Raw genomic sequence first — 25,285 nt, 5'->3', positions numbered from 1 at the left:
GAGCTCATTCGTGGTTTCGGGGTGGGGTATCATCAGTATGCTGATGATACCCAGCTTTTTCTTTCCACCCCGAACCAACCCAGTGATGCCCTCAACGTGATGTCCCGTTGCCTGGAAGCGGTCCGGGTTTGGATGGGGAGAAACAGGCTTCGTCTCAATCCTGCCAAGACTGAGTGGCTGTGCATACCGGCATCTCAGACTAACCAATCTTTTCCATCGTTAACTATGGGGGGTGAGGTGTTACCCCCTGTTGATAGGGCCCGCAACTTGGGTGTCCTCCTGGATTCACGGCTCAGTTTGGAAGATCATATAGGAGCCGTGGCCAGGGGGGCTTTTGCCCAGGTTCGCCTGGTGTGCCAGTTACGGCCCTATCTGGACCGAGATGCGCTACGCACAGTCACCCATGCGCTCGTGACCTCCCGGCTAGACTACTGCAATGCTCTCTACATGGGGCTGCCCCTGAGGACCACTCGGAGGCTTCAGCTGGTGCAGAGTGCAGCCGCGCGAGTTGTGATGGGAGTCTCCCGATACTCCCATGTAACACCTCTTCTCCGCGAGCTGCATTGGCTTCCGGTTGCCCTCCGGGTGAGATTCAAGGTGCTGGTGATGACCTATAAAGCCCTAAATGGCATGGGCCCGGATTATCTAAGGGAACACCTGCTGCCGGCGTCAATTTCCCATCGTCCTGTGCGCTCCCACAGGGAGGGCCTCCTCAGGGTACCGCCGGTCAAGGATTGCCGACAGGCGATCCACAGGGGGAGGGCGTTCTCTGTGGGCGCGCCTGCCCTATGGAATCAACTGCCAACGGAACTCCGGACTGCCCCCGACCTTCAGAATGAAGGTTTCTCTGGGACCTAAAAACCTGGCTCTTTGAGCTATCTGGTCTGGACTGAGGGGTTTAATGTTTTTAAATTGTGATTTAATTTTTGCGGCTAGACTTAATTTAATTTTATTTTAATTTTATATTGGATTGTTTTTAAATGTTGCCTTGTAAACCGCCCTGAGTCCTTTGGGAATAGGGCGGTATATAAACCGAATAAATAAATTAAATAAATAAATAAAAGAGCCAAGGTTGCCTACCCCTGAGCTAGGGCAAAATTCACTTAGTTGTCTGGTTTAGTAACAAAAAATTTGTGCTCGGTTGTTTTAAGTCGAGGATTATCTGCAGTTGTCTTCTGTATTTTCACACATTCTCTATAGTTCTGCTATTGCAAAGCAAAGATTATGCCAATTGCTACAAAATAGTTCTGCCAGTTACTACCTGGAGCTCCACACATTTTAAATATGCCTTTTTCAGATTCAATAATAGTTTCTAATTTTAGCCGCTGAAGCCATTTAGCTCAAAAGCCGGTTGTCGAACACACCATTTCACGCTCTTCTGCTGCCCTTATTGTTCTGTTCAGGAGCTGAAACCTCACACCAGACACCGTTCCTCTCATTTTTTTCTTCTATCTCATTTATCAACACGGCTTTCATCATCAGCTGTCATTTTTCTATTTATTTAAGAATGCCACATCAAGGAATATGTACTTTAAAAAAATTATTATTAGATCAAAAATCATGTTACAGGGTTCTCTTACAGGAATCAGAAAGTTTTAATACAGATTGATTTGGCAATTTTTCCCCCACCTTGCAAAATTGAATAAATACAGAAGTAAAAAAACACATAAGCAACTCTTTTCCTATCAGAGCACAAGGAAGTAGTAGACCAACAGGAAAATGTGGGGTTTTTCCCCCCCTGCATCTCAAATCTTCAAGATGAACCAAAAAGGACATTATTTAGAACATTGGTCTAAACTAGAAAAACAGTTGCAGCCTTTATAATTAAGGCACCCACAGTGGAATCCAGTGCTATGCGAATTAAAGCCCATTTGTCCAAGAGAACAGTCCAGTCCAGCCCTGCCCTTCCCCTTACTATGCCCTTCCCCCCTATCTGCTCTGGAGGAGATTTGGAAGGCCTTTGCAAGGATTGGAGGTGGGCTGGGGAGAGAATTCCCCCTTTTCCAGTTGTGCTGATAGAATTGTGTTTCCAGCCTTGAACTGCCTAAGGAATGTGCAAGCTACTTTTGTCTTTTGTTACATTTTTGCAAGGAAGTTTCCCTTATTCACATTAATACCCAAGAATCTTAAGGCAGAGAAGATTCTTTGGCACTGTTTAACAGAAACCAAGGACATGAGACTACCACAGAGGATCCATCCAGATTCACACAGGGCAAATGTGTTTTGTGTTGCAAACTGCCATGAAAAGCAATTTTCTGCAGAACACATCATATGGATTGTGTGTTTCCAGTACTGGATGGGCCTAGCACCTTGGAAGGACCAATGTACAAAAAAAAAGATTAAAAAAGACAACTTTTCCAGTTTCACAATGTGCTTGTCATATAAGACAGGGTAAGAACAGAAGTCTACATTCAGTCTGTGCCTAAAGCCTTAATATTTCAAAGTGGGGGAGAAAAGATTTGGTCCCATATTTGCTCTTTGCAGAATGTGAAAGAAAGAAAAGAAAGGGTTCAGAAAAAGAAACTGCCAATCCAAACATGACTGTCAGGGTGTTTTTTTTTTTCTTGACCTTCCAAGTCTGGGTGCTTCCCCCAGAGATTTATATGCTGCCCAGTTCACAGAGGGTTTGATCCAGCGTTCGGTGCAGAGTCAAATTCTCTTCTTTTGCTAGGGCAAGTTTTTCTGGTGAGAATGGGAAAAAAATATTAAGAAAAAAAAACAATAATCTCCAAGAATAAGGTTGGTTCTAATTTCACATTCCAATGTTAGTTGCCTTTCTATGTTCCTTCAATTACACCTCTCCCCTCGATCTTAATGTTATTCTTGTGCCTGATACATTCATCCCAAAGGCCAGCTAAAGGAGAGAAACCTGTTCTGGGATGATGAGATTTATGTAAGAAACACCCAAGAAGTCTGGCTCACCAACATCCGGAGGAGCAAAGGTGCCACAACCCTCTATTACAGGAACTGAATGAGTGAAAGATTTAAGAGTCACAGCAATAGTCACGGTTGTTAAGTGTGGTCAAAAGTCATCAAGGCCCAACCCACTCCTCAAAGTAGGAATTAGCGGGAGATAGATTTTATACCCCAAAGAGGAAAACTTCAGATTGGGTTTCCCACAAAATGGCCCGGTTTCATTGGTGATTTCCAGAAATCAAATGGAAAATCAAATTTTATTTTCAGGAGAAAGTTACATAAACAATCTCCAACTCTGAACTGTTCTGTTGAATCAACGTTCAAGCTGAACTTGAAGGGACTATCATTTTATACAGGAAACAAGGAACAAATGCCTTGTACTTCATAAATAGAGAAAGACAGTAAATGAGAAAAGATTCCTGAAATAAATATATATATATAGATATATGTATATATATGTATGTATTTAATTGCAGTGCAGTTTTTACAGAGAAAGTCTTGTGAAAGCACACAGAGGCAAAGAAAGCAGAAGCTCCTCAGTAGAAACGAACAGCAGGAGAGAAAGCCCCATTGTCTTTATCTACAAAGAAGTCATATCATTGAGTGCGTGGTCCAATTCCTCGCTGATGGCCTTGTATTTCAACTTTTGAGCATACAGCTCATCTGCAGGGCAAAGGGTGGCGAGAGAGGCAGGATGAAATGCCGAAGTAACAGATGCACAGGCAAGTTCAGAGGCATTGCCACAGAGCAAGGAGAGGTGGAAGAGAAGGAGGAAGGGAAAGAAATGAATGTTAAATGCAAAAATGAAACACTACAGATACTTTACACAGAAATGCAAGATGATCATGAAAATGGAAGATTTCAGCAAAAGAAAGTTGGAATGTTGGAAAGATTAAACCTTCAATATTCAGAGCATTTTAATTTGAGCTGCTTACACTGGCCTATCATCACCACCCTGGATTTGTCTGGGCCCCAAAGAAGGTTGCTTCAAGCGTAAAACATTCCCATGTGATCAAAATGAGATATTTCAAATTTGGAACATCTGTTTTGACCTTGGAGGGCACTTTGCCTTCAAAACAATTGTAATTCAAAAAGATTTTACACTCCCCTATTCAGTATTATATATGCTACTTTGAGCTCTTAGATCTTTAATTAAATTATTACAATAATCGTTTTTTTTTAAATTCTAAAAGCTGCCCAAATTGCAAAGAATGAGCTTGGCTCATCCGAAGACCAACCAGTCATATTCATGACAAAGTGAGAAGTGTGGACACTTCATTAAATCTTATTCTTATCCTCAGGTGCTATGTTAAATTGCACCAAGATGCTGAGTGAGATTGCCATAAAGCTCTCTAGGGCAGGAAAAAGCCTTCTAGACGCCAATTCACTGAAATGCAATTATGTAAACGGTGCCCTGTTGAAAACCCCAAGCTTCAAAAGCTGTATCCCCTACCTTCCAAATCATCAATGGACTTTTCCAGTTTAGCAACTGTTCTCTCTGCAAACTCAGCTCGTGTTTCAGCCTGAGAACAGACATTAAAGCAATGAAAAGGTTGCACAACGGATCAGACATCACTCTCCCTCCTCTCATCTCCAAGCCAACATGGTCACTGGCCTCGCTCACCTCCTTCAGCTTGTCAGTCAGAAGCTTGATTTCCTCTTCATACTTATCCTCTTTTTCAGAATACTACGAAAACAAGGTTAACATTAATCATTTTGTTTGCAAGAGGAGGGAGGGAGAATTGCAGAAAAAAGCAACTGAAACCATCTCATCACTTATTTATTTATATATTGGACTTCCTCTAGGATGAAGACCAGGGGCACCAACTCCCTGTTTTATTGAAACTCTTGGATCACCCATATTGGCTCACTAAATTTCAGCAACATATTATTATTATTATTATTATTATTATTATTATTATTATTATTATTATTATTATTATTATTATTAATAATAATAATAATAATAATAATAATAATAATAATAATAATAATAATAATAATAATAATAATAATAATATGAAGGGACCTTGAAGGTCATCTAATCCAACCCCCTGCTCAGGCAGGAAACCCTATACCATTTCAGACAAATGGCTGTCCAGTCTCTTCTTAAAAACTTCCAGTGTTTGGAGCACTTCCACTGGTTAATTGTTCTAACTGTCAGGAAGTTTCTCCTTAGTTCTAGGTTGCTTCTCTCCTTGACTAGTTTCTATCCATTGCTTCTTGTCCTGCCTTCAGGTGCTTTGGAGAATAGCTTGACTCCCTCTTCTTTGTGGCAGCCCCTGAGATATTGGAACACTGCTATCATGTCACCCCTCACCCTTCTCTTCGTTAAACTACACATACCCAATTCCAGCAACTGCTCCTTATATGTTTTATTTGAAGATGAAGAAGCAAAACAGAAGCATTAAACCATTACTAAAAACATGGCATGTATTTATGATGGTTGCAGTGTCCTAGGATCACCTTTTGTGACGTTCTTGACAAGCAAAGCCAATGAGGAAGCTAGATTCACTGAACAATCATCTTACTAACTTAACTGCAATGATTCATTTATTGTCACTGTGGCAATAAAGGTCGTAAGATGGGGCAAAATTCACTTAACAACTGTCTCGCTTAGCAATGGAAATGTTGGGCTCAATTGTGCTTGTAGATTGAGGACTACCTGTATCCTAGCAAAGAGTGCACTGTTGAAAGACTTGAGGGGCCTTGATCACCCTGGAGAATATCTACAGTTAGTCCTCAACTTAACAGTTCATTTAGTGATGGTTCAAAGTTACAACAGCATTGGGAAAAATGACTTATGACCATTTCCCCACTTACGACCATTGCAGCATCCCCATGGTCATGTGATCAAAATTCAGATTCTTGGCAACTGGCTCACATTTATGACAGATGCAGTATCCTGGAGTCAGGTGGTCCACTTTTGCGACCTTCTGACAAGCAGAGTCAATGAGGAAGCCAGATTCACTTAAGAACCGGATTACTAACTTAACAAATGCAGCAATTCACTCAACAACTGTGGCAAGAAATGTCATAAAATGAGGCAAAATTCATTTAACAATTTCTATTGCTCAGCAATAGAAATTTGGGTCTCAATTTTGGTCGAGAACTACCTCGACCAAATGATGATCACTGAAAGTAAACACTGACTTGATACAGCATATTCTGTGTCCCATAATACAGTCCTGCTTCTTCCTGGGACAAGACTGACATAATTGTAGTGTGTTTTTTTTTTATCCAGCTCTAAGAGGAGCTCATAATGCATACAGTACACTTCTTTAGCTGTATCTCCACCAGTCCACGAGCAAAAGGCAGGGACCTAGTGAGCTTCCATGGCTGACTCTTGATTTCAACCTGATTCAACATTCAAACCTCTATATGTTGGCTTTCACTAAACATCCTTGCATTAAGAAAAAACACCTGCCAACTCATCCTCCAAGTGATGGATTGTTTGATTTCAAAGCAAAGATCAAAATAGTCTTGTGTGAGATAGTGCTAATGATGCATGGAGGGCAAGAAAATATTTATCCCTGTTTTATTACCCTAAAGCACAGGTCTGCAACCCGCGGCTCCGGAGCCGCATGCAGCTCTTTCAGCCATCTCCTGCGGCTCCCAGTCCTCTGCCATGTGCAGTCCAAAAAAAAAAAAGTGGGACTAAAAAAATTCAACCAATCAATTGGTTCAATGGGTCTGGATTACCTACGGCAGCACCTGCTGCCTGCATCAACTTCCCTCCGTCCAGTGCGCTCCCACAGAGAGGGCCTCCTCAGGGTGCCTCCGATCAGAGAATGTCGATTGGTGGCCCCCAGGGGGAGGGTGTTCTCTGTGGGCGCGCCAGACCTGTGGAACCGCTTGCCGGTTGAGCTCCGGATGGCCCCCCGACCTTCGCTCCTTCCGGTGCAATTTAAAAACTTATTTATTTGAACAATCTGGCCTGGTCTGATGGGTTTGGGGTTGGACTTAGTTTTAACACAGTTTTAGTATTGTATTATATTGGGCATAATTATTTAATTCTTTTTAACTTTTGTATTTATATTTTGATATTTATTGCCCTGTACACCGCCCTGAGTGCTTCGGGAGAAGGGCGGTATAAAAATTTAATAAATAAATAAATAAATAAAATAAATTCAAATATGCAGGGTAGGTGCATATCTCGCCTTGGCTCCACTCTTCAGTCAAACCCTGTTCTGCACATGTGCACATGTGCACACATTTTTTGCGGCTCCCAGTTTTTCCTTTTGTGAGGGAACCGGTTCCGAGTGGCTCTTTCACTGTTTCAGGTTGCTGAGCCCTGCCCTAAAGTGATCTTCAAATCAATGACTTGTTTATGTCTTTTGCAATAGATGAACATCCAATAGAAGTTATTTAGCATTTTTATATGTCTATTCATCTAGTAGCATATGGAATTCCCTTCAAAAAAAAAATCAAACCGCACTAGAGTTTGATCAATTGAGTATGTGCCATCAAGTTGGTGTCAATCTTTGGTGACACCAACTAAACACCAATATCTCAGGGGTTGCCACAAAGAAGAGGGAGTCAAGCTATTCTCCAAAGCTCCTGAAGGCAGGACAAGAAGCAATGGATGGAAACTAATCAAGGAGAGAAGCAACCTAGAATTAGGGAGAATTTCCTGACAGATAGAAAAATTAATCAGTGGAACAACCTACCTCCAGATGTTGTGAATGCTCCAACACTGGAAGTTTTTAAGAAGAGATTGGAAAACCACTTTCCTGAAAGGTATAGTTTCCTGCCTGTGCAGGGGGTTGACTGAAAGACCTCCAAGTTCCCTTCCAACTCTGCTACTCTGTTATTCAGACCACATAGCTAGATTTTTTTCATGACTATCTATCCCTACCCTAGCTTTCATTCTTCAATGGTGAATCCATCATCACAGTAACTGAGTCCATCCATCTTGCTTCATCTTCTTAATAAGATCTCAGCAGAGAAGATAAACCCCCAGACTACTAAAGCAGAATATAGGGGGAAAGGGAATCATCTCAGTAGTTCATTATAAGAGCAGAGGCCTATCCATCCCATCTATTCTTGAACCTTTAAAAAAATCATGAAAGCCAATTCCTGACCTTTAAAAGGTTAGGAACCACCAACCTTCTCTGACTGAGCCTCAAGAGACTTCAGGTTGTTGGTGACATTCTTGAGTTCTTCCTCCAGGTCACTGCATTTCCTACGCAAAGCAAAAGAAATCATCCACTGTGAGCTCCTGGTCTTCCATTGTTTAAATGAAAATATCATCGCCATCAGAAGTTTTAAGAACCTCTTTACTGATCCATTGTTTCACTTATTTTGTAATTTATTTGTATCCAGTATTCTTACACGTGAACATCTCGAGACAACCCATAATGAAAAGATAAAACATTTTTGAAATATGACGTGTGGGGAAAATTAAAAATCATTTCCATTTAACAGCATCCACCCTCCCAAGCCCTGAGGAAAAAGATGAAATTTCAGCATGCATTAAAAGAAGACCTGCTCTCAGAGGTTAGGGATTATCTTCTCTGTGGTACTCCTACTTTACAGAAGTCTCTACCAAGGAAATACGTCCAGCCCTCATCTTGTGAGTACTCCTTAAGGAAGTCAAGGCTGCATAGTTTCAAATATCCTTTATCTCCTACTGGTCTTGTATGGGGGTGTTCACTTTCTGTAATTAAATTGGGAGAATATTATGATTTTTCCCTACTACTGCATGCCGCCAGAGTTCTTCAGGAATGGGTGGGTTAGAGGTGCAGAGAGAAAGAGAGAAATGCTTACAACATACAACTCAAGACTCTTGGACACTGTAGGGCAGGGGTGTCAAACTCAATTTCATTGAGGGCCGCATCAGCATTACAGTTGCCCTCAAGGAGCCAGATGGGTATGGCCAGGTTGGGCGTGGCTAGAGTGCGTATGGCCTACTGGGAGGGCGTGGCCAGCTCTACGTCATTCGCATCAAGGGTGCCTATGGGGGCCTGGGCAGGAGTGGGACAGATCTGAGGGTCTCTGGGCCAGGGCCAAGGCAGTGGGGGCCATTCCCTCACTGTTTCCAGGATGGCTACGTGGGCCGCATGAAACCACTTCGCGGGCCGGATCCGGCCCCCGGGCCTTGTGTTTGACATGTCTGCTGTAGGGAGATAGATGAGGGCAAACAAGCTGAAGAACAATCAAGTAAACCAATCGTTCCACAGACAGATGACTCTTAAGTCTGGCAATGTTCTGAATAAAGCTCAAAGAAGTGTATAGACAGCTGAGAGGCACAATCAGTTTGTGTCCAACAGCCTCAATTATTAGCTGTGACGCTCCACATGGAGCTTCCTTTGAAAAGTGGCCCAGAAATTACAGGAAGGGCAAAGTACCTAGAGAACACCGATTGGGAAAGAGGATTCTCGATGCCCTCAAGCACTTTTAGAAGTTACTCTGCAGGTAACTAATGAGTTTCTTGTTTTAATCAGATTTCTGACATGCAGTGATCAACTCACAGTTCAGACACCTCAGCTCGTTCTTCAGCTCTTTCCAGTTCTCCCTCCAGAATGACAAGCTTACGGGCAACCTGGAGAAAGTCCAAAGAAACCATCACTGTGTGCACCAAACAATGTAGTTCCAACATGAAGCACCTATTATGGTCAACATCTGCTCTACCCCCAAAAGAAATAGCAAACTGGTACTTTTAAGTTGGCACTTCCTTGGAACGCTAGACTCCAACTGCAGTGGTGAAACGCTGATTGATCCCCCTGATATTTTCTCAGTGATTCTGTTTGGTTACTGTGTGACAAATAATGCTTCTCTCAGGGCTGCTCTTATGCTTTAACTGAAATGTTAAGTTCTAAATTTGCAACATAAGACTGGAGCACATTCCAAAGAGGACGTGCGAATCAGACTCACGAGAAGCACAGGAATTCAATCAAAATAAAATGAAGATCCAGGGCATCATTGAAACTCACCTTGTTAATTATAGCTACCTTTCAAACCACAGCTCAGGCTGTTGGGAAACTACCTAATCCCCACCCACTTTGTGACTTGTCTAGCCAGGTTTTTATCTCTTACTCCAGATCTTTCAAGCAGAGCAAGGATTTCCCGGATATGCTGCCAGAGGCAGTTTTAAACTGGAGGAACTAAGCCTAAGGCCTTCTGCAGGGGAAAAAAAAACAGGAGCTTCACCTCTGGGCTTTGATTCTAGCAAAATAGGCTGGAAGACATGGGGTGACAACTGACATTTTGAGTTTGCAGCCTTTTCCTTGTTTCTTTAGGGCAACTGTGCTTGCCAGCCTTCAAATAAATTCAGACTGTCAGAGTGCCAGGTGGCATGACAGGTGTCCAGGAACGAGTCCCCACCCCAAAGTGTTCCCAGATGCTGAGCCTTTTGACTCTCAGGATGGCTGCCTCACCTCCTCATATTTGCGGTCAGCTTCTTCAGCAATGTGCTTGGCTTCCTTCAGTTGCATCTCTTGAATCTCCATTTTCTCCTCATCCTTCATAGCTCTGTTTTCAATGACCTTCATACCTCTGTGGAAGGAACCAAAAGTATACTTTTAAACCCTCTGGGAAAGTTGTCTACAGAATGTGTGTGCCTTGGTAGGGTCCATAGTTGAAGAATCTATGAAGACCAATGAGGCAACAGTGTCCTGCATGGACAGCAATTTTAACATCTGTTCACCAACTGGAGAAATGCGATTGGCTTTGCTGTGCAAAAATTATGTGTATAGTGGAACTTAATCCTGGCTAGTCTGTCCACACTGCAAACCTAGTGATGGCTTCCTGCATCTCTACATCCCTCTATGCTTTATTATTATATGTTGTTGGTAGTTTTTAGACTTTTCTACTTAAATAAGCACTCATGCGCATAATACTTCTACCATATACTATTGTGTTCATTTGTCTTTATATTTATACAGTACATTTTATGGCTATGCATAAATCAACTTAATGTTTACTTTAAATTCTAGGAGTTGAAGTTCACATTTCCTGCTTGAGCAGGGGTTGGACTAGAAGACCTCCAAGGTCCCTTCCAACTTTGTTAATCTGTTATATATCAGGACAGCAGAACATCAGGAATTTTTATTTTATTTTATTTTTATTACATTTATATCCCGCCCTTCTCCGAAGACTCAGGGCGGCTTACAAGCTTAGCAGTAGATCATTATATTTTATAATAATCACTAAGAGCAGCTTAGTTTTTTCTTCAGTATCTTTTTAAGCACAAAGCAATTTATAGTAGTAATATTATTTATTGGGGTTATATTTCAGTTTTTTCAATGATCAACTAATGGTAAAATATTTGCTCAACCACACATGATTATTACAATTCTAATGGCTGTTTAATATATAGTCACCATTATGATGTAATCTCCAGATATCTATTTTTTATTTTTTCCAACAACAAAATGAAATGGGATCAGAACTATATCTGTCTTTCTGCCAGCAAGTTAACTGTCTGAAAACTGAACAGAATGGGACTAAATTTGGGGTTGGGGGAAGAAGCTGGCAAATGGAAAATTGAGTATGAAAACTAGCTAGGTCAGGCTGAGGTCTGGAAAAAAAATCCTCAATAATTTTCCCCAATGCATCCCAATGAGAAAGGCAAGGGGGCAGAGGTTTGTATTGCTGGCACTTGCTCCATTGTAAACCCTCTCTAACACATTGCCTAGAGCAGAATGTATACAACCCACATTGTGCTTCCCAGTACAACCATACAGATCAATAGATACAACACAGAACAAAAGACTTCAAAGAGCCATGATCAGCATGCTTTCCTTACGTGGTCAATAATTCTTGTCGCTGTATTATTAGAGTAGTGTTTTGCAACCTCAGTAACTGTAAGCTCTGACGAACTTTAACTCCTGCTTGCTGGAGTCCTCACCATACCACCACAATAAAACCCAAAATTTCTGTGGCTAAGTGAGACAGCTGTTAAGTGAATTTTGCCCTATTTTATGAACTTTCTGGCCACGGTTGTCAAGTTAGTAGTGTGGTTGTTAAGTGAAACGGGATTCCCCATTGACTTTCCTTGTCAGAAGGTCACAAAAGGGGATCACATGACCCAGGGGCACTGCAACCGTCATAAATATGAGACAGTTGCCAAGCGTCTGAATTTTGATCACATGACTCGGGGGATGTTGCAGAAGTCGTAACTGTGAAAAATGGTCATAATTCACTTTGGCCCGTTGTAACTTCAAACGGTCACTAAATGAACTGTTGTAAGTCAAGGACTACCTATACCACCAAATATGAGCAAAACGTCTGCTGCCCTCTTCCATTTCCAATCGATACCCCAAAATACTGAGAGTAACCATCAAACAAAGTCAGATGAACTGAACAGCATAAAAACCTTTGTTCTTGTTCATTCCTCAGCTCTCTTGTCAGGACTTGTCAGGACTTCTTTAAAGATGATTTGGCTGATTCTCTTTAAGACCAACAATACAGATTTGCTAATCCAGAAGCAAAGCTGATAGTGTAGCTAATTAAGGTAGCTTAGTATACAAATGTCTCTAGCTCTGATTTCCTTTTACAAGGAAGTAATTCTCAGATTATTTCATTAAGCTGCCTTATTGTTAAGTCACTTTTATTAGGCCACTTGGAGTTCTTCAATCTTTCAAGAATATATTATCTTCTTGACTTAAGAGGACATAAACTTTTACTATTTAAACTAAGCTACAGTAAACCAAATTTTCACGGTGGCAGTGATCAGCATGACTGTCATTCTCAAGATTAATGCTTTTCCAGACTTTCGGGGAAAGGACATTCTAATATTTAAATTTTGGGGATCTATCACATGGCTGATTACTGTCAATTTGTCACTCTACTCTGACAGGACAGAGCATTTGGGAGCCACGAACAAATTTAAACTCATGGATGGCCAATTTGTACTTTAAGCCTCCTACGGTAGTAAGAGAAAGCAAAACAGGCTAACAGAGCCTGGGGTGGAACTGAGCAGATGTCTGTCTTCATCCATGTAACTTTTTTCTTCCAATCATATCTGATTCACAAAGATTGCAAAGACAAGTCCCTGAACTTTTCTTGGCAAGGTTCTTCAGAAGTGGCTCAACCATTTCCTCAGTCGTGGGGCAGAGAAAAGTGACTGGCCCAAGATTACTCAGCTGGCTTTGAGCCTAAGGCAAGACTAGAATTCACCATCTCTGGTTTCTAGCTGGGTGCCTTAACCACTACAGCAAAATGCCTCTCAATCGAACTCTAAATCAAGGGGGCAAAAGTTGTAAAATGAATGATGACCTTATCCTGAACATGTCAAGGCACTTCTAACTTTACACTGTTTACCAGAGTTTTCTTCGTCCCTTATTTTTGCAGAATATTTATAGGATGGCCTGGAGCACACATGGGCAATACATAAGTAATCCTCACGACCACAACTGAGCCCAAAATTTATGTTGCTAAGTGAGAAATTTGTTAAGTGAGTTTTGCCCCATATTACGACTTTTCTCGCCACCTTAGTTAAGTGAATCACTGCAGTTCTTAAATTAGCAACATGCTTGTTAGAACCGAGTCTGGTTTCCCCTTGTCGGAAGGTCGCAAAAGGGGACCGCATGACTCTGGGACACTGCAAACGTCAACAACGTGAGTCAGCTGTCGAGCATCTGAATGTAAATCTCATGAACATGGGGATGCTGCAATGGTCGTCAGTGTGAAAAACGATCCAAAGCCAGTTTTATCAGTGCTGTTGTAACTGAACGATCACTAAATGAATTGTTGTAAGTCGAGGACTACCTGTATATTCATTTGATTATGTGAACTTTAAACTCTTTACTGAGATAAGGCAGTGCTGATCCCCACCGGTTATCGAAAGGGGTCAGAATGAGGACCAAGAGTTTTAGAAGTGGGATTGACAAGGAATTAGCTCTGCTCTTGACTGGGGGAGCTGCTGCCAAAGGTCAGAGCCAGCACTTCCTCAGCCATGCAGCCCAGACCAGCCCTTTGATACCTCTCGCTCTCATCAGCTGCTTTCTCTGCCTCTTCCAGTTTTTGCAGAGCTGTGGCCAGGCGCTCTTGGGCGCGATCCAACTCTTCTTCCACCAGCTGGATCCGGCGATTAAGAGCTGCCACCTCTCCTTCAGCCTGCACAAGAGAGAAATCTTCAATTACTCAAAGGCAAGAACCTCACCCGACCGGAACTGAAGTGACATGAAACTTTTTTTTAAAAAAAAGAATTGCCAGCCTCCCCACCCCTCATGAAATTCAATTTCTGCAAGATGTCAGCTTACTCTAAAGGCCGCCTGAGAGGAACTTCTGGGCAGACTCAAACCTCGGAGAGTTAAAAGCCAGTCCTACCTTGCAGGCACAGAAAGAATCATTAATGCACGTTGAAAGAGGAGAAGGACAGCAGTTTCAGAGAAGGAGAGGAAGATCTTTCCCTTCCCGGAGTACAAGCTCAGTCTACATAAGGTCCATCGGATCTGGGCAAATGTTCCAACTGCAGATCAAGGAACCGGCAAGAGGCTGGGAAGAGCCACCTCTCCATAAGCCACTATGGAACCGAAAAGTTAAGACCCATCAGACGAAAGACGAAGAAAGAAAGGCAGGCAGGCAGGCAGGTGGGCGGAGGGACCCACGTAGAGATTTTTAACTTGGGTTGTTGCGGGTTTTTTTCCTCATTAGCTGGAAAGAGGGAAGATGACAGACGAAAAGGGACAGACCACACTGAAAGCCTCTCCAGGCAAGCTGTCCAATTCGGAGCCCCCCCTCCCCCCCCAAAAAAAACCCCAAAATAAAAATAAAAAAAAATCCGTCGGCATTTAAGGCCACCACATCCGAGATGGCGACGGGGCGGGGACCAGATCTGGGTGCGCCTGGACCATTCATCGCAAGCGCCCCGCTCCCAAGAGCTTCTTTTTTCGCCCAGACGAAACTTTGAATTAAGTTGAGCGGGAGCGGGGAAGCAAGCCAGGGCGGGCCGAGATTGTTGGGAGCAAACGCCGGAGGAGGAGGAGAAAGGGAAGAGTATCGGAGGCAAAAGCGCTCTGGGCAGACCCCGCGATGCAGGAGGAAGGGGGAAGAAAGAGACGGCGGTGCCGCCCTGACGGACGTGGAAGCTAGGGGTAGCCGGGCTGGCTCCACCCTCGTCCGCCCGTCCTCCAGCCTTGCCTTATACGGGCAAAAGGCATAGCCAGGCGGCGGCGGCGGCGGCGGTCTAGCCGGGCTGGGCTGTGGTAAGAGAGGAGGGTAGGCGAGGAAGCGGAGGAGAGGCCGAGCGAGAAGCCGGGGCCCGAGAGGAGAGGCCAGCCCCGAGGCTTCCCCGCCGTCGATGCTCACTTTCTCGCGCAGCTCCCGCTCCTGGTCGCGCTGGCGTTGTAAGATTTGGGCGCGGTCCTCGGCCTCGTCGGCTTCCTGCTGCAGCGCCTGGATCTTGCGCTTCACCGCCTCCAGCGAACCTGTAGTAGCTGCCATCCTAGCGGCGGCTGGGTCGAGTCGGATCCGGTGGCGAGAACGGCGGCGAGAGCTACACGTGAGCCGCGGCGGCAAGGATGCGGGCTCCGGTTGCTGGCGGGAGGAAAGCAGCTGGGGAGGGGTTTGGACGTCAGCACCGCTGGAAGGCGGGGCCGTGACGTGGCCACCGCTGGCCCAGCCAGAACGAACCCGCTCGGCAGTCCTTCGGGAGAGCGAGGTGGGGCTGGAGGGGCGGGCTAGGAACGGCTGGGCGGCTTCGGGTATCCTTTGTTGGCCGATCTTCCGTCTCCAAAACGTCTGCTGAGTGGCAGCAAGAAGGCGGTTCAGGCCGCCCCACCTGGACGTGCTGGGTGGGACTCCGTACCGGCTGGGAATTTGGGGAATATGAGAGATTGGAGACGGATTGCGCTTTGTCTGCTTCCGCGCTGTCAGGTCTAGCAAGAGTTCCCGCTCACCTCACGCCTCGTTCAAGGCCCGAAAGAAACCGAGTTTCTGCACCAATCGAGGGTGCATTCATACGTCCCCACTCACTATGTGAATATAAGATATATATATATATATATATATATATATATATATATATATATATATATATATATATATATATATATATATATATATATATATATATATATATATATATATATATATATATGTGTGTGTGTGTGTGTGTGTGTGTGTGTGTGGTGGTTCGAACTAAACCTAAACAAGATTTCTCAAAGCCCCTGGGTGTATTCAGTAGCACACAGGGTACCGTTCCTAGGGAGGAAATCAAGTGATCAGCCCAGTTGAGGGGTCAAAATCCATCTGGAAAGGCAGCCAGAACTTGTGCTAGCACAACATGCTTCAATGGCTGCTCTGAATGCACAGTATACTGAAGCACAAGTCAACAAAATGGGCTAGAGATGTTAATAACATGTTAAATGGCAAAAGAAAGGAAGCTTAGTGGGTGTACAAATAACGCCTACTGGCTGGTTAAGCATACGTGAACACAGCCCTAATTGGAAGCTGTAGAGCTGGCTCTGGGATCGCCTTCCTAAATTCCTTAATCTCACAACACGTGGATAGACTTCAGCTGTAGTTTCAGCTGGGAAATTTAGCACCCTAGACCAAGCTAAATCCACAGATGTTAGGAAAATCCAGAAAGTTTGGCATTCAGACAAATTAACCATCACATAAACTGCATTTACACACTATTCAAAAGAAACAATACAAAAGTTAAGGAAACCAAAAAACCGGAACACATCCTCTCCAACAGCCAACACCCAGATAAGCAGGGATTAACACCAAGCAAACATCAAGCAGAAAATATGTTAATCAAGAAACTACCAAGAAGCAAACAAGCTACTTCATATAAACATGGAGGAACCTCCACACTCCTTTAGACTGATGAGGTTACCTTGCTGGGTAAAGACACACCTGCAAGCAAATAACTAGAGAGCCCAAAGACTCCACTGTTCAATCCTGAGTTCCAAATATTCTCTTCTACTGGCATCTTCTTTTTGTCCCTCACTTAGTGCCTCTATGCTCCTATAGTGAGAAAGTGTTCACCTCTAAAGTTACTCATAAAGGTTGGTTCAGCATAACCTGGTCAAAAAAGCAGTGGTGGATTTTTCTTCCCCAAACATGGAGCCTTCAAAGGGGCTTCCTTGGCCTGTTCTGTGTAGGGTAGGAGTTGGACCAAGGCAGGGATCCTTGTGTAGCAAAGAAAGCATGAAAAAGTAGACCTCCTCCCACAAACCCAGTGTAGCTAAACAGCGGTGAAGGCACCAGGCTAGAAAGGCAAACTTAAGTTCTAGTCCTGTCTTAGCCATGAAAGCCAGCTGGGTGACTGGCTTTCTCTTTCTCTCCCTCTTTCTCTCCCTATCTCTCTCTCTCTCTCTCCCTTTCCCTCTCTCCCTTCCTCCCCTCTCTCCCCCCCTCTCCTTCTCCCTCTATCCAGCTCATCTCACAGGGTTGTTATTGAGGGGAAAATATGTGGTGCATGTTGCCATCTTGAGTTATTTGTAAAAATAATGAAGGCAGAATACCAATAAATCTTGTACATATTTTGTAGAAGACTTGGAGTGAAGAGGCAGTCTTCAATTCAGATTGAATAAGCTTTAGGAGAAAGCAGGAAGCAACTCTTGCTTCCCAATTTTTGTAACTAGCTGGGTTTTCCTACACAAAAGTTCCTGCTATTAGAAAAAAACTTTTTTCCCCTCTTCCGCTTTCCTCCCTATCTTGTTTTCCTTCCAGATTTTTTTTTTACAATGTATGCTGAGGGCAGGGATCATTTGGCTCCTATGATTCTTGAAACAGCTCCAAGAACCTTTAGACCCAGGAGGAAAGTGCAAATTCTTTAAAGCAAGAGTTAAGTTCACAGTAAATCAAATTACAGTTTCAGTTTTCTCTGGCCAAGGACCAAAGTGGCCAAGGCAACAACATGATGTAAATGGGTGGCGCTGAGATTTCCAGGGTGATTTTGAGTGGATTTTGAGCTGGAACTAGTTTCCTCTCCATGCTAAAACTTTCCAGTAGTTCACACATCAGTTTTGATTGTTTTGTTCCAAGTGGTAAAAGGTCACACTTTCATTTTGCAAAAGTCTTTTTTTTCCCCCGTAAAATTTCAACAGTGCATTTGCAAGGAGTTGCAAAAAAAGAAGCAGCTTAGAAGAAAATATTTGTACCTCAGAGTTGAACTGTGGGGTCCTTAGCGCTCTCTGAGCTTGGCTGTTTTCTTGCATTACCAAACTAGGTAACATCATCAGCGCAGCAAACTCAGAAAGCACCAAGGGCCTTACAAGAAGAAGCGTGGAAGCTACCATTTGGTTACAGGTGTTTTCAAATGGACAATAAGCCATTTTGGGGTGTGGACCTTACAAAAATAGCAGATAAATGTATTAGTTAACTTGTTTTTGAAGTAAAGTGCTTGCACATCAATCAGCAAGAGGAAGAATTAGGTCTTGGTGCACTCTGAGCTTAGAGATCTTTCAATTACTTGACTAAGTAACATCATCAATATGACAGTGTGGGTAATGAAATGTCTGCAAGCGAACAACCAAGCTGAGAGAGCACCAAGAACTCCACAGCTCAACCCTGAGTTATACTCTCTTCAATTGGAAGGGGGAATGTGTGCACTTCTCCAGCTAACGCTAATACCGTGGTTCCCCGAAAATAAGACCGATACCAAAAATAAGCCCTAGTTTGATTTTACGTGTGTGCCTAATGTAAGACCAACCTCCGAAATAAGCCCTAATTAATACCCCGCCCACTCCGTCCCACTGTCTAGTTGCACAAGGTGGGGCGAGGTGCACATGTAAAACTCAAGCTAGTGTGGGGGGGGGTGAAGCTGCCCCATGGGCCCCACACCTGCTTAACTCAGGACCTCCACAGCCAGGTCTCCCACGCCCCAACACCTACCTCACTGAGCGGTGCTGGCACCAGCAGCCCCCTCCAGCAGGAGTTTGTGTGGCTGCTGCCAGCATACTTATAATAATAATAAGTTGGAAGGGACCTTGGAGGTCATCTAGTCCAACCCTCTGCTCAGGTAGGAAACCCTATACCATTTCAGGCAAATAGCTGTCCAGTCTCTTCTTAAAAACTTCCAGTGTTGGAGCATTCACCACTTCTGCAGGCAGGTTGTTCCACTGGTTAATTGTTCTAACTGTCAGGAAGTTTCTCCTTAGTTCTAGGTTGCTTCTCTCCTTGACTAGTTTCCATCCATTGCTTCTTGTCCTGCTTTCAGGTGCTTTGGAGAATAGCTTGACTCCCTCTTCTTTGTGGCAGCCCCTGAGGTATTGGAACACTGCTATCACGTCACCCTCACCCTTCTCTTCGTTAAACTACACATACCCAATTCCAGCAACCGTTCCCTATATGTTTTAGCCTCCAGTCCCCCAATCATCTTTGTTGCTCTTCTCTGTACCCTTTCTAGAGTCTCAACATCTTTTTTACATCATGGTGACCAAAACTGGATGCAGTATTCCAGGTGTGGCCTTACCAAGGCATTGTAAAGTGGTATTAGTACTTCACGTGATCTTGATTCTATCCCTCTGTTAATGCAGCCTAGCACTGTGTTGGCTTTTTTGGCAGCTGCAGCACACTGCTGGCTCATATTGAAGTGATTGTCTACTAGGACTCCGAGATCCCTCTCACTTTTTCTGCACTCACTCGCTGCCATTCACGCACATCGTCCTGGCCTCCATTTTGCAGCAGAGGTCTTCAGAAAAGGCCTCTGCAGCCCAGAATGGAGCTCCCGGCTGACACATGTGTCACCCCTGAGCCTCTGTTTTGCCGGCAGAGGCCTTCAGGAAAAGAAAAAAAGCCTCTGCTGGTGAAATGGAGGCCCGGGGCGACGTGCACAAGCAGCTGCAGAAGAAATGGGCCAGCGGCAGCCACACAGGTTCCTGCTAGATGGGGATATTGGTGCCGCTGCCATGAGGCGAGACAGTGGGGGGAAAAAAGACATCCCCTGAAAATAAGACCTAATACCTTTTTTGGAAGCAAAAAAAAGGAACACATGGTCTTTTGTACCAATAATATGCTCTGGCTGATGCAATTCTGGTCTAGTCAAGATGATTCAATTTCTTAGAAATTTTGTATCCCTTCTTTCTTCCTTTATTGGGCCCTTGACAATTTCTTCCTTAGGCCTCAGGTTTTGGGAGAATTACCATTATATACACATTCAATGATCACTCATTCTGTAACCAAAGTTACAATGGCACTGAATGAGGGATATTTACAACAGGTCCACATAGTTGCGACCATCCTTGCGGTCATATGATTATGATTTGGGTGCTTGGTGACTGGCTCACAATTATGACATCACAATATCCTGCAGCTATGTAACTGCCATCTGCAACTTTCACTGCCAGCTTCTGACAAGGAAAGTCAATGGGGAAGCCAGCGGGAGTTAGCAAAGGGTTTTATGATTTGTTTAACAACAGCAACCGGAATTGCTGCCACTGTGCAGCATAGTCATGTGGTGTCGTGTTTTACAATCATATCACTTAGTGACAGATTACCATTGTTAAGCAAGGACTGCCTGTGTTATGGCTTCATTATACAAGTATCTTACAGTTTGCATTATGGTAATAGTAATAAGGTAAAGGTAAAGGTTCCCCCGCACATGCATGCTAGTCGTTTCCGACTCTAGGGGCCGGTGCTCATCTCCGTTTCAAAGCCAAAGAGCCAGCGCTTGTCTGAGGACATCTCCGTGGTCATGTGGCCGGCATGACTAGATGCCAAAGGCGCACGGAACGCTGTTACCTTCCCACCGGAGTGGTCCCTATTTTTCTACTTGCATTTTTTTTACGTGCTTTCGAACTGCTAGGTTGGTAGAAGCTGGGACGAGTAACAGGCGCTCAACTCTGTTATGCGGCACTCGGGATTCGACCCGCCAAACTGCCGACCTTCTGATCAACAAGCTCAGCGTCCTAACCCACTGAGCCACCGCATCCCTTGGTAATAGTAATAGAAGCCACCTATTATTACATTGTTGATAGAATCAGGTCCAGGTTCTTGACACTTAGTCATGTCTTCTACCTCATTGGTGTCCCAGTTCTCTTCTTCCCAAGAACCCTCCCCCGAAATTCCCATGAAGAGTCTATACATACATCTGTAGCTTTCTTTTCAGCTTGCTCCAATTTCTCCTGGGCATCTTTAAGAGCTTCAGAGTACTTATCCAGCTCATCTTCTGTTCCTTTCAACTTCTTCTGCAAAGCCATCAGCTCATCCTCCACCTAGCCAAAGATCAGAGTTAGCCATTAGGACAATGTTTCTCAACTTTCTAATGTCAGGCTGGCTGGGGAATTCTGGGAGTTGAAATCCGCACATCTTCCAGTTGCTAAGGATGAGAAACACTGCATTAGTAGTTACCTGCTATCTTTTCAACTCATTCTGTGGCCCTTTTAAGGAAGTTTTTCCTTAGACTTGTTTACTGTGCGTCAGTTTCAAAAATCCAGACCTCTGATCTTCCTTTACAGACTTCATATCAAGAGCCTAGCTTGTTTTTGAATGCTCAGAAAACCCCACTCCTTTTCTGGCTATGATAATTATGTCACTAATATCAATGCTTTTTTTTGCTGTGCTGTCTGTTAATATTCATTTGTTGGGAGTGATCAGGATCCTTTTTGTATGTGTGAAATTATTTCTCTTCAACAGCAAGCCTGGTATGTATGGGGCAGATTTTGCCTCCCTGGGAAAATAAGTACACACTTACATGGGAGAAAGATGTGTTTCAGGTGCAGTCTATAAGATATTGTCTTAATTTTACTTGTCATTATTTCTAAAATAACAAATTTCTTTCCAATTCTGACCCCAGGATACCCTTTTTGCTCAGCCCCTTCAACAGAAGTCTTCCAAACAATTGGAAACAGCTGGCAAAATGAAAATTGTGTTTCTATAACAGCCAACAGCTTCGCTTTGGCAATTGAGGAAATATTACCATTTTACAGATCATGATTTTTGATGTTGGATTCATTCATTAAGCTAGGTTGTAATGTAGTTTGGTTTAGGGTTGGTATGGTGTGTGAACCCAGCCACTATCGTTTGCTGAACTATCCATAATTATCTGGTTTGCAGACAATGCTAACCAGCATATGAATTCACATTATACTAAGACAAAATCAAACCACATTGTAGCTTAATAGTATTAGCAGTTGCACTCATACATTGATACAAATGCAACATACTAATCCATATCCAAATAAATGACATCATCCTAAGATTGATTTGGATTAGCATATTGTATGCATAATCCTGTGCATTTATGTGATCAGTAAATGATTTGTAGGGCTGATACTAAGTTCACCCATTTCACTAATCCCTAACCTGATATACTTGCTTGTGCCCTAGGATCTTGCATGAAATCAGTTATTTTGGACTGTAAACCATAGTGAGCCTATCTAAACATCTTTATTCCGTAGACCATAGATTAGCAAACAATAGCTTCATTAGCTCAAAGTGAGACTTGATTTGGCTTCTTCAAGGTCATTTTTTCCAAGCCATGGCTTTAGAACAAGCGGCCAAAATATGCTCCTTTCTTATCTTAATGGCACTCGCTCTCCTTCCACTTTCCCATATAAATCCATATTGCTTCCTGAAAGCAGCTATTTATATCATGTTGAGCATGCTCGGGGTGTCAGTTTGTCCCTCTTCTGAAGAGAATTTTTGTTATCTAGTGGCTGGCTGGTGATAATGTGTTGGGCTGTTCCTTGGCTTCTGAGCTCTGGGAAAGAATGTTTTGTCCTCTTCTCTGTCTTCTGATGTGCTAGGAAAATTCGACCCTAGATAAAGGCAAAAAAGTAGCCCTCACTGAATCAGTTCAGGTTTGGGGATTGTACTACCTAAATGCCCTATATTTTAGTCAGGCTTATTTATGAGACTTCAGAGATTTCAACAAAGAGAAAAAGTTTACTTTCACTGGCTGCCGTTTGATGGTAGAAATTTGTCCAGACCCTACTTTTCCCAAAATTGCTCCAGTGGTGAAGAAGGAAGCAAAATGGGCCCTGGGTACCCTAAAAATATATCATGCTTTTTTAAAATTTCTCAGACAATGAAGCATGTTATTAGCTAGGTGCATACATTGCTGTAAGCTATGGTTCATATAACCAAGGTTTCTGAAGAAGCCATAATGGCTAGGATCTTTCCACATATTTAAGTGACAAATCATGGTTTTCAGCCTGCAATGGGTTGAAAGCAGAATCAAACAGATCACATTATCTGTTAGTGCAATAAGTGAAGTTGACTACATTGTCTGAAGTCAGAAAAGGGGAGACCAAAGAACATCTGAAACCCATTCTTGGACTCAAGAGATGTTCTACTACACCTGGTCGTGCCCGTATCTGCAGGCTGTACATAGGAATAATTTTGTGAGATGTGGTTTGCCTGCCCCAACCCCAATTTGTGACAGCTGTATCCATTTAAACAGGGAAACATATATCAGATCTGAATCCATGTCTAGTTCTGTAAATTCATAGCAGTTCATTTTGTTTTAAGAAGTCACACAGAACTGATAGTTGGAACAGTTGAAGCATCCATCAGAGTTGGAAAGGAAGCTTCATCCTAGCCACATTTTAGTTGCATTGTAGAGGGAAAGTAACACAGCCCCCATCAGCCATGCCAGAGCCCTGGCCCCAAAGGTCAACATTAAACCCAGATAGCAAGCAATTTGTGCTCTCCCCCCCCCTTACAGCAGTTACAAATAAGCACTTCTTAATCCTCCTTCCAGCATATCAGCCATGACCTCATCCACGCTCACAGAAAATTAAGAGACAGCTGTTCAGTCTGCCTTCAGTCCTTTCAGACATTTATTTAGGAAAATTGAGGGCAGGGTAGGTAGGCTAAATAGGACGTTTCAAAATAATTCCCTACTTTAGGGGAAATGCGTTATATCTAGGGTGAGGGGTGACATGATAGCAGTGTTCCAATATCTCAGGGGCTACCACAAAGAAGAGGGAGTCAAGCTATTCTCCAAAGCACCTGAAAGCAGGACAAGAAGCAACAGATGGAAACTAGTCAAGGAGAGAAGCAACCTAGAACTAAGGAGAAACTTCCTGACAGTTAGAACAATTAACCAGTGGAACAACCTGCCTCCAGAGGTGGTGAATGCTCCAACACTGGAGGTTTCTAAGAAGAGACTGGACAGCCATTTGCCTGAAATGGTATAAGGTTTCCTGCCTGAGCAGGGGGTTGGACTAGATGACCTCCAAGGTCCCTTCCAACTTTATTATTATTATTATTATTATTATTATTATTATTATTATTATTATTATTATTATTATTATTATCTAAAAATTAAAAATTGTAACAACTTCTGTCTGATCTGATGCTGATGAATATGAAGGATGACTTTTCTCCTCCTTAAATTTCCTGAGGATGCGGCACTCCCCCACACCCCCACATTTACCTGAGAGCAAGCCCCACTTATAAAGGGAAATCTGCCTCCCCTCAGCCTTGAGTCTCTAGCATGGAAATAACACAATTGAACAAGCCCTGCTTTTGGAAAAATAACAGAATGGCAGAGTTAGAAGGGACCTTGGAGGTCTTCTAGTCCAACAGTTACTCAAGCAGGAAACCCCATGCCATTTCAGACAAATGGCTGTCCAGCCTCTTCTTAACCTCCAGTGTTGGAGCATTCACAACTTCTGGAGGCAGGTTGTGTAATTGTTCTCACTGCTAGGAAATTTCTCCTAGGTTGCTTCTCTCCTTGATTAGTTTCCATCCTTTGCTTCTTGTCCTGCCTTCAAGTGCTTTGGAGAACAACTTGAGTCCCTTTTCTTTGTGGCTATTAGATATTGGAAGACTGCTATTATGTCATCCCTAGTCCTTCTTTTTATTAAACCAGACATACCCAAATGGAAAAGCTCTATAAGAAAGACCAAGTATTTACTCCAGTAATTGTACCATAACCAATGCATACAACTCTTGCAACAGCTACAGTACCTGTATCACACTGAAAAATCATGCACAAATCTCTGCAAACAATGAACACTCATTCAGATCACATACAGACCCTTCACCTGCTTGCACTTGTCCTCAGCCGCTTTCTTGTCAGCCTCAGCCTGTTCTGCTCGGTCAATGGCATTCTCTTTGTCCAGTTTCAGCATCTGCATCTTCTTCTTGATGGCTTCCATCTTTGCAATTTGAAGTAAAGGTGGCTTCAGGTGCTTTTATGTGGAAGAGAAAAGGTGAAGGCTAGCCTTCAGTTGGAGGCTGCGTAGAGACAAATGGGCACTTGGGCAACTGAAGATAAAGTTCTCTGAGAGCTTTCTCGCTGTGGTAGGCTACAGTCTGATTGTGTCCCTGGTGGCTCCCTCTTCTTTCACAGGCAACCTTTCTAAGAGATAAGTTGGAACCCAGTCAGTCCTGGCATCTTTAGCACTCAGGGATCACCTTATTTGGGCCTCAGCTTCTTTAAAGAAAGAAAAGAACTGTTTCCATTTTTAACCTTCCAGCAGGAGCAAAAGAGAATGCAGGGGCTGGAGACAAAACTTGT

General features: G+C 43.3%; 1 protein-coding gene across 4 annotated transcripts; it reads right to left on the bottom strand.

Annotated features, from left to right (window-relative positions):
• Nucleotides 1-1,523: 1,523 nt before the first annotated feature.
• On the bottom strand, nt 1,524-25,143 carry TPM4 (tropomyosin 4). Of its 4 annotated transcripts, none has more exons than XM_081331902.1 (9): nt 24,810-25,109; nt 20,904-21,029; nt 13,844-13,977; nt 10,296-10,413; nt 9,390-9,460; nt 8,026-8,101; nt 4,541-4,603; nt 4,370-4,439; nt 1,524-2,682 (listed from the first exon to the last, which is right to left on the bottom strand). In XM_081331902.1, the coding sequence occupies exons 1-9, from the start codon at nt 24,921-24,923 to the stop codon at nt 2,600-2,602; spliced, it is 855 nt and encodes a 284-aa protein (XP_081188028.1). In that variant the 5' UTR covers nt 24,924-25,109; the 3' UTR covers nt 1,524-2,599. The 4 variants fall into 4 exon arrangements, with proteins under 4 accessions (XP_081188028.1, XP_081188029.1, XP_081188031.1 ...); XM_081331905.1 differs by lacking the exon at nt 1,524-2,682 and adding an exon at nt 2,960-3,579 and having other exon boundaries at nt 24,810-25,143; XM_081331903.1 differs by lacking the exons at nt 20,904-21,029; nt 24,810-25,109 and adding an exon at nt 15,172-15,811.
• Between the last annotated feature and the right edge of the window lie 142 nt (nt 25,144-25,285).

Source organism: Vipera berus, assembly GCF_964194415.1.
Source record: "Vipera berus genome assembly, chromosome: 1".
In the NCBI taxonomy this organism is placed as follows: Eukaryota; Metazoa; Chordata; class Lepidosauria; order Squamata; family Viperidae; genus Vipera; species Vipera berus.
The sequence above is the reverse complement of the archived record's forward strand: the minus strand, read 5'-3'. Positions and strand labels throughout refer to the sequence as shown.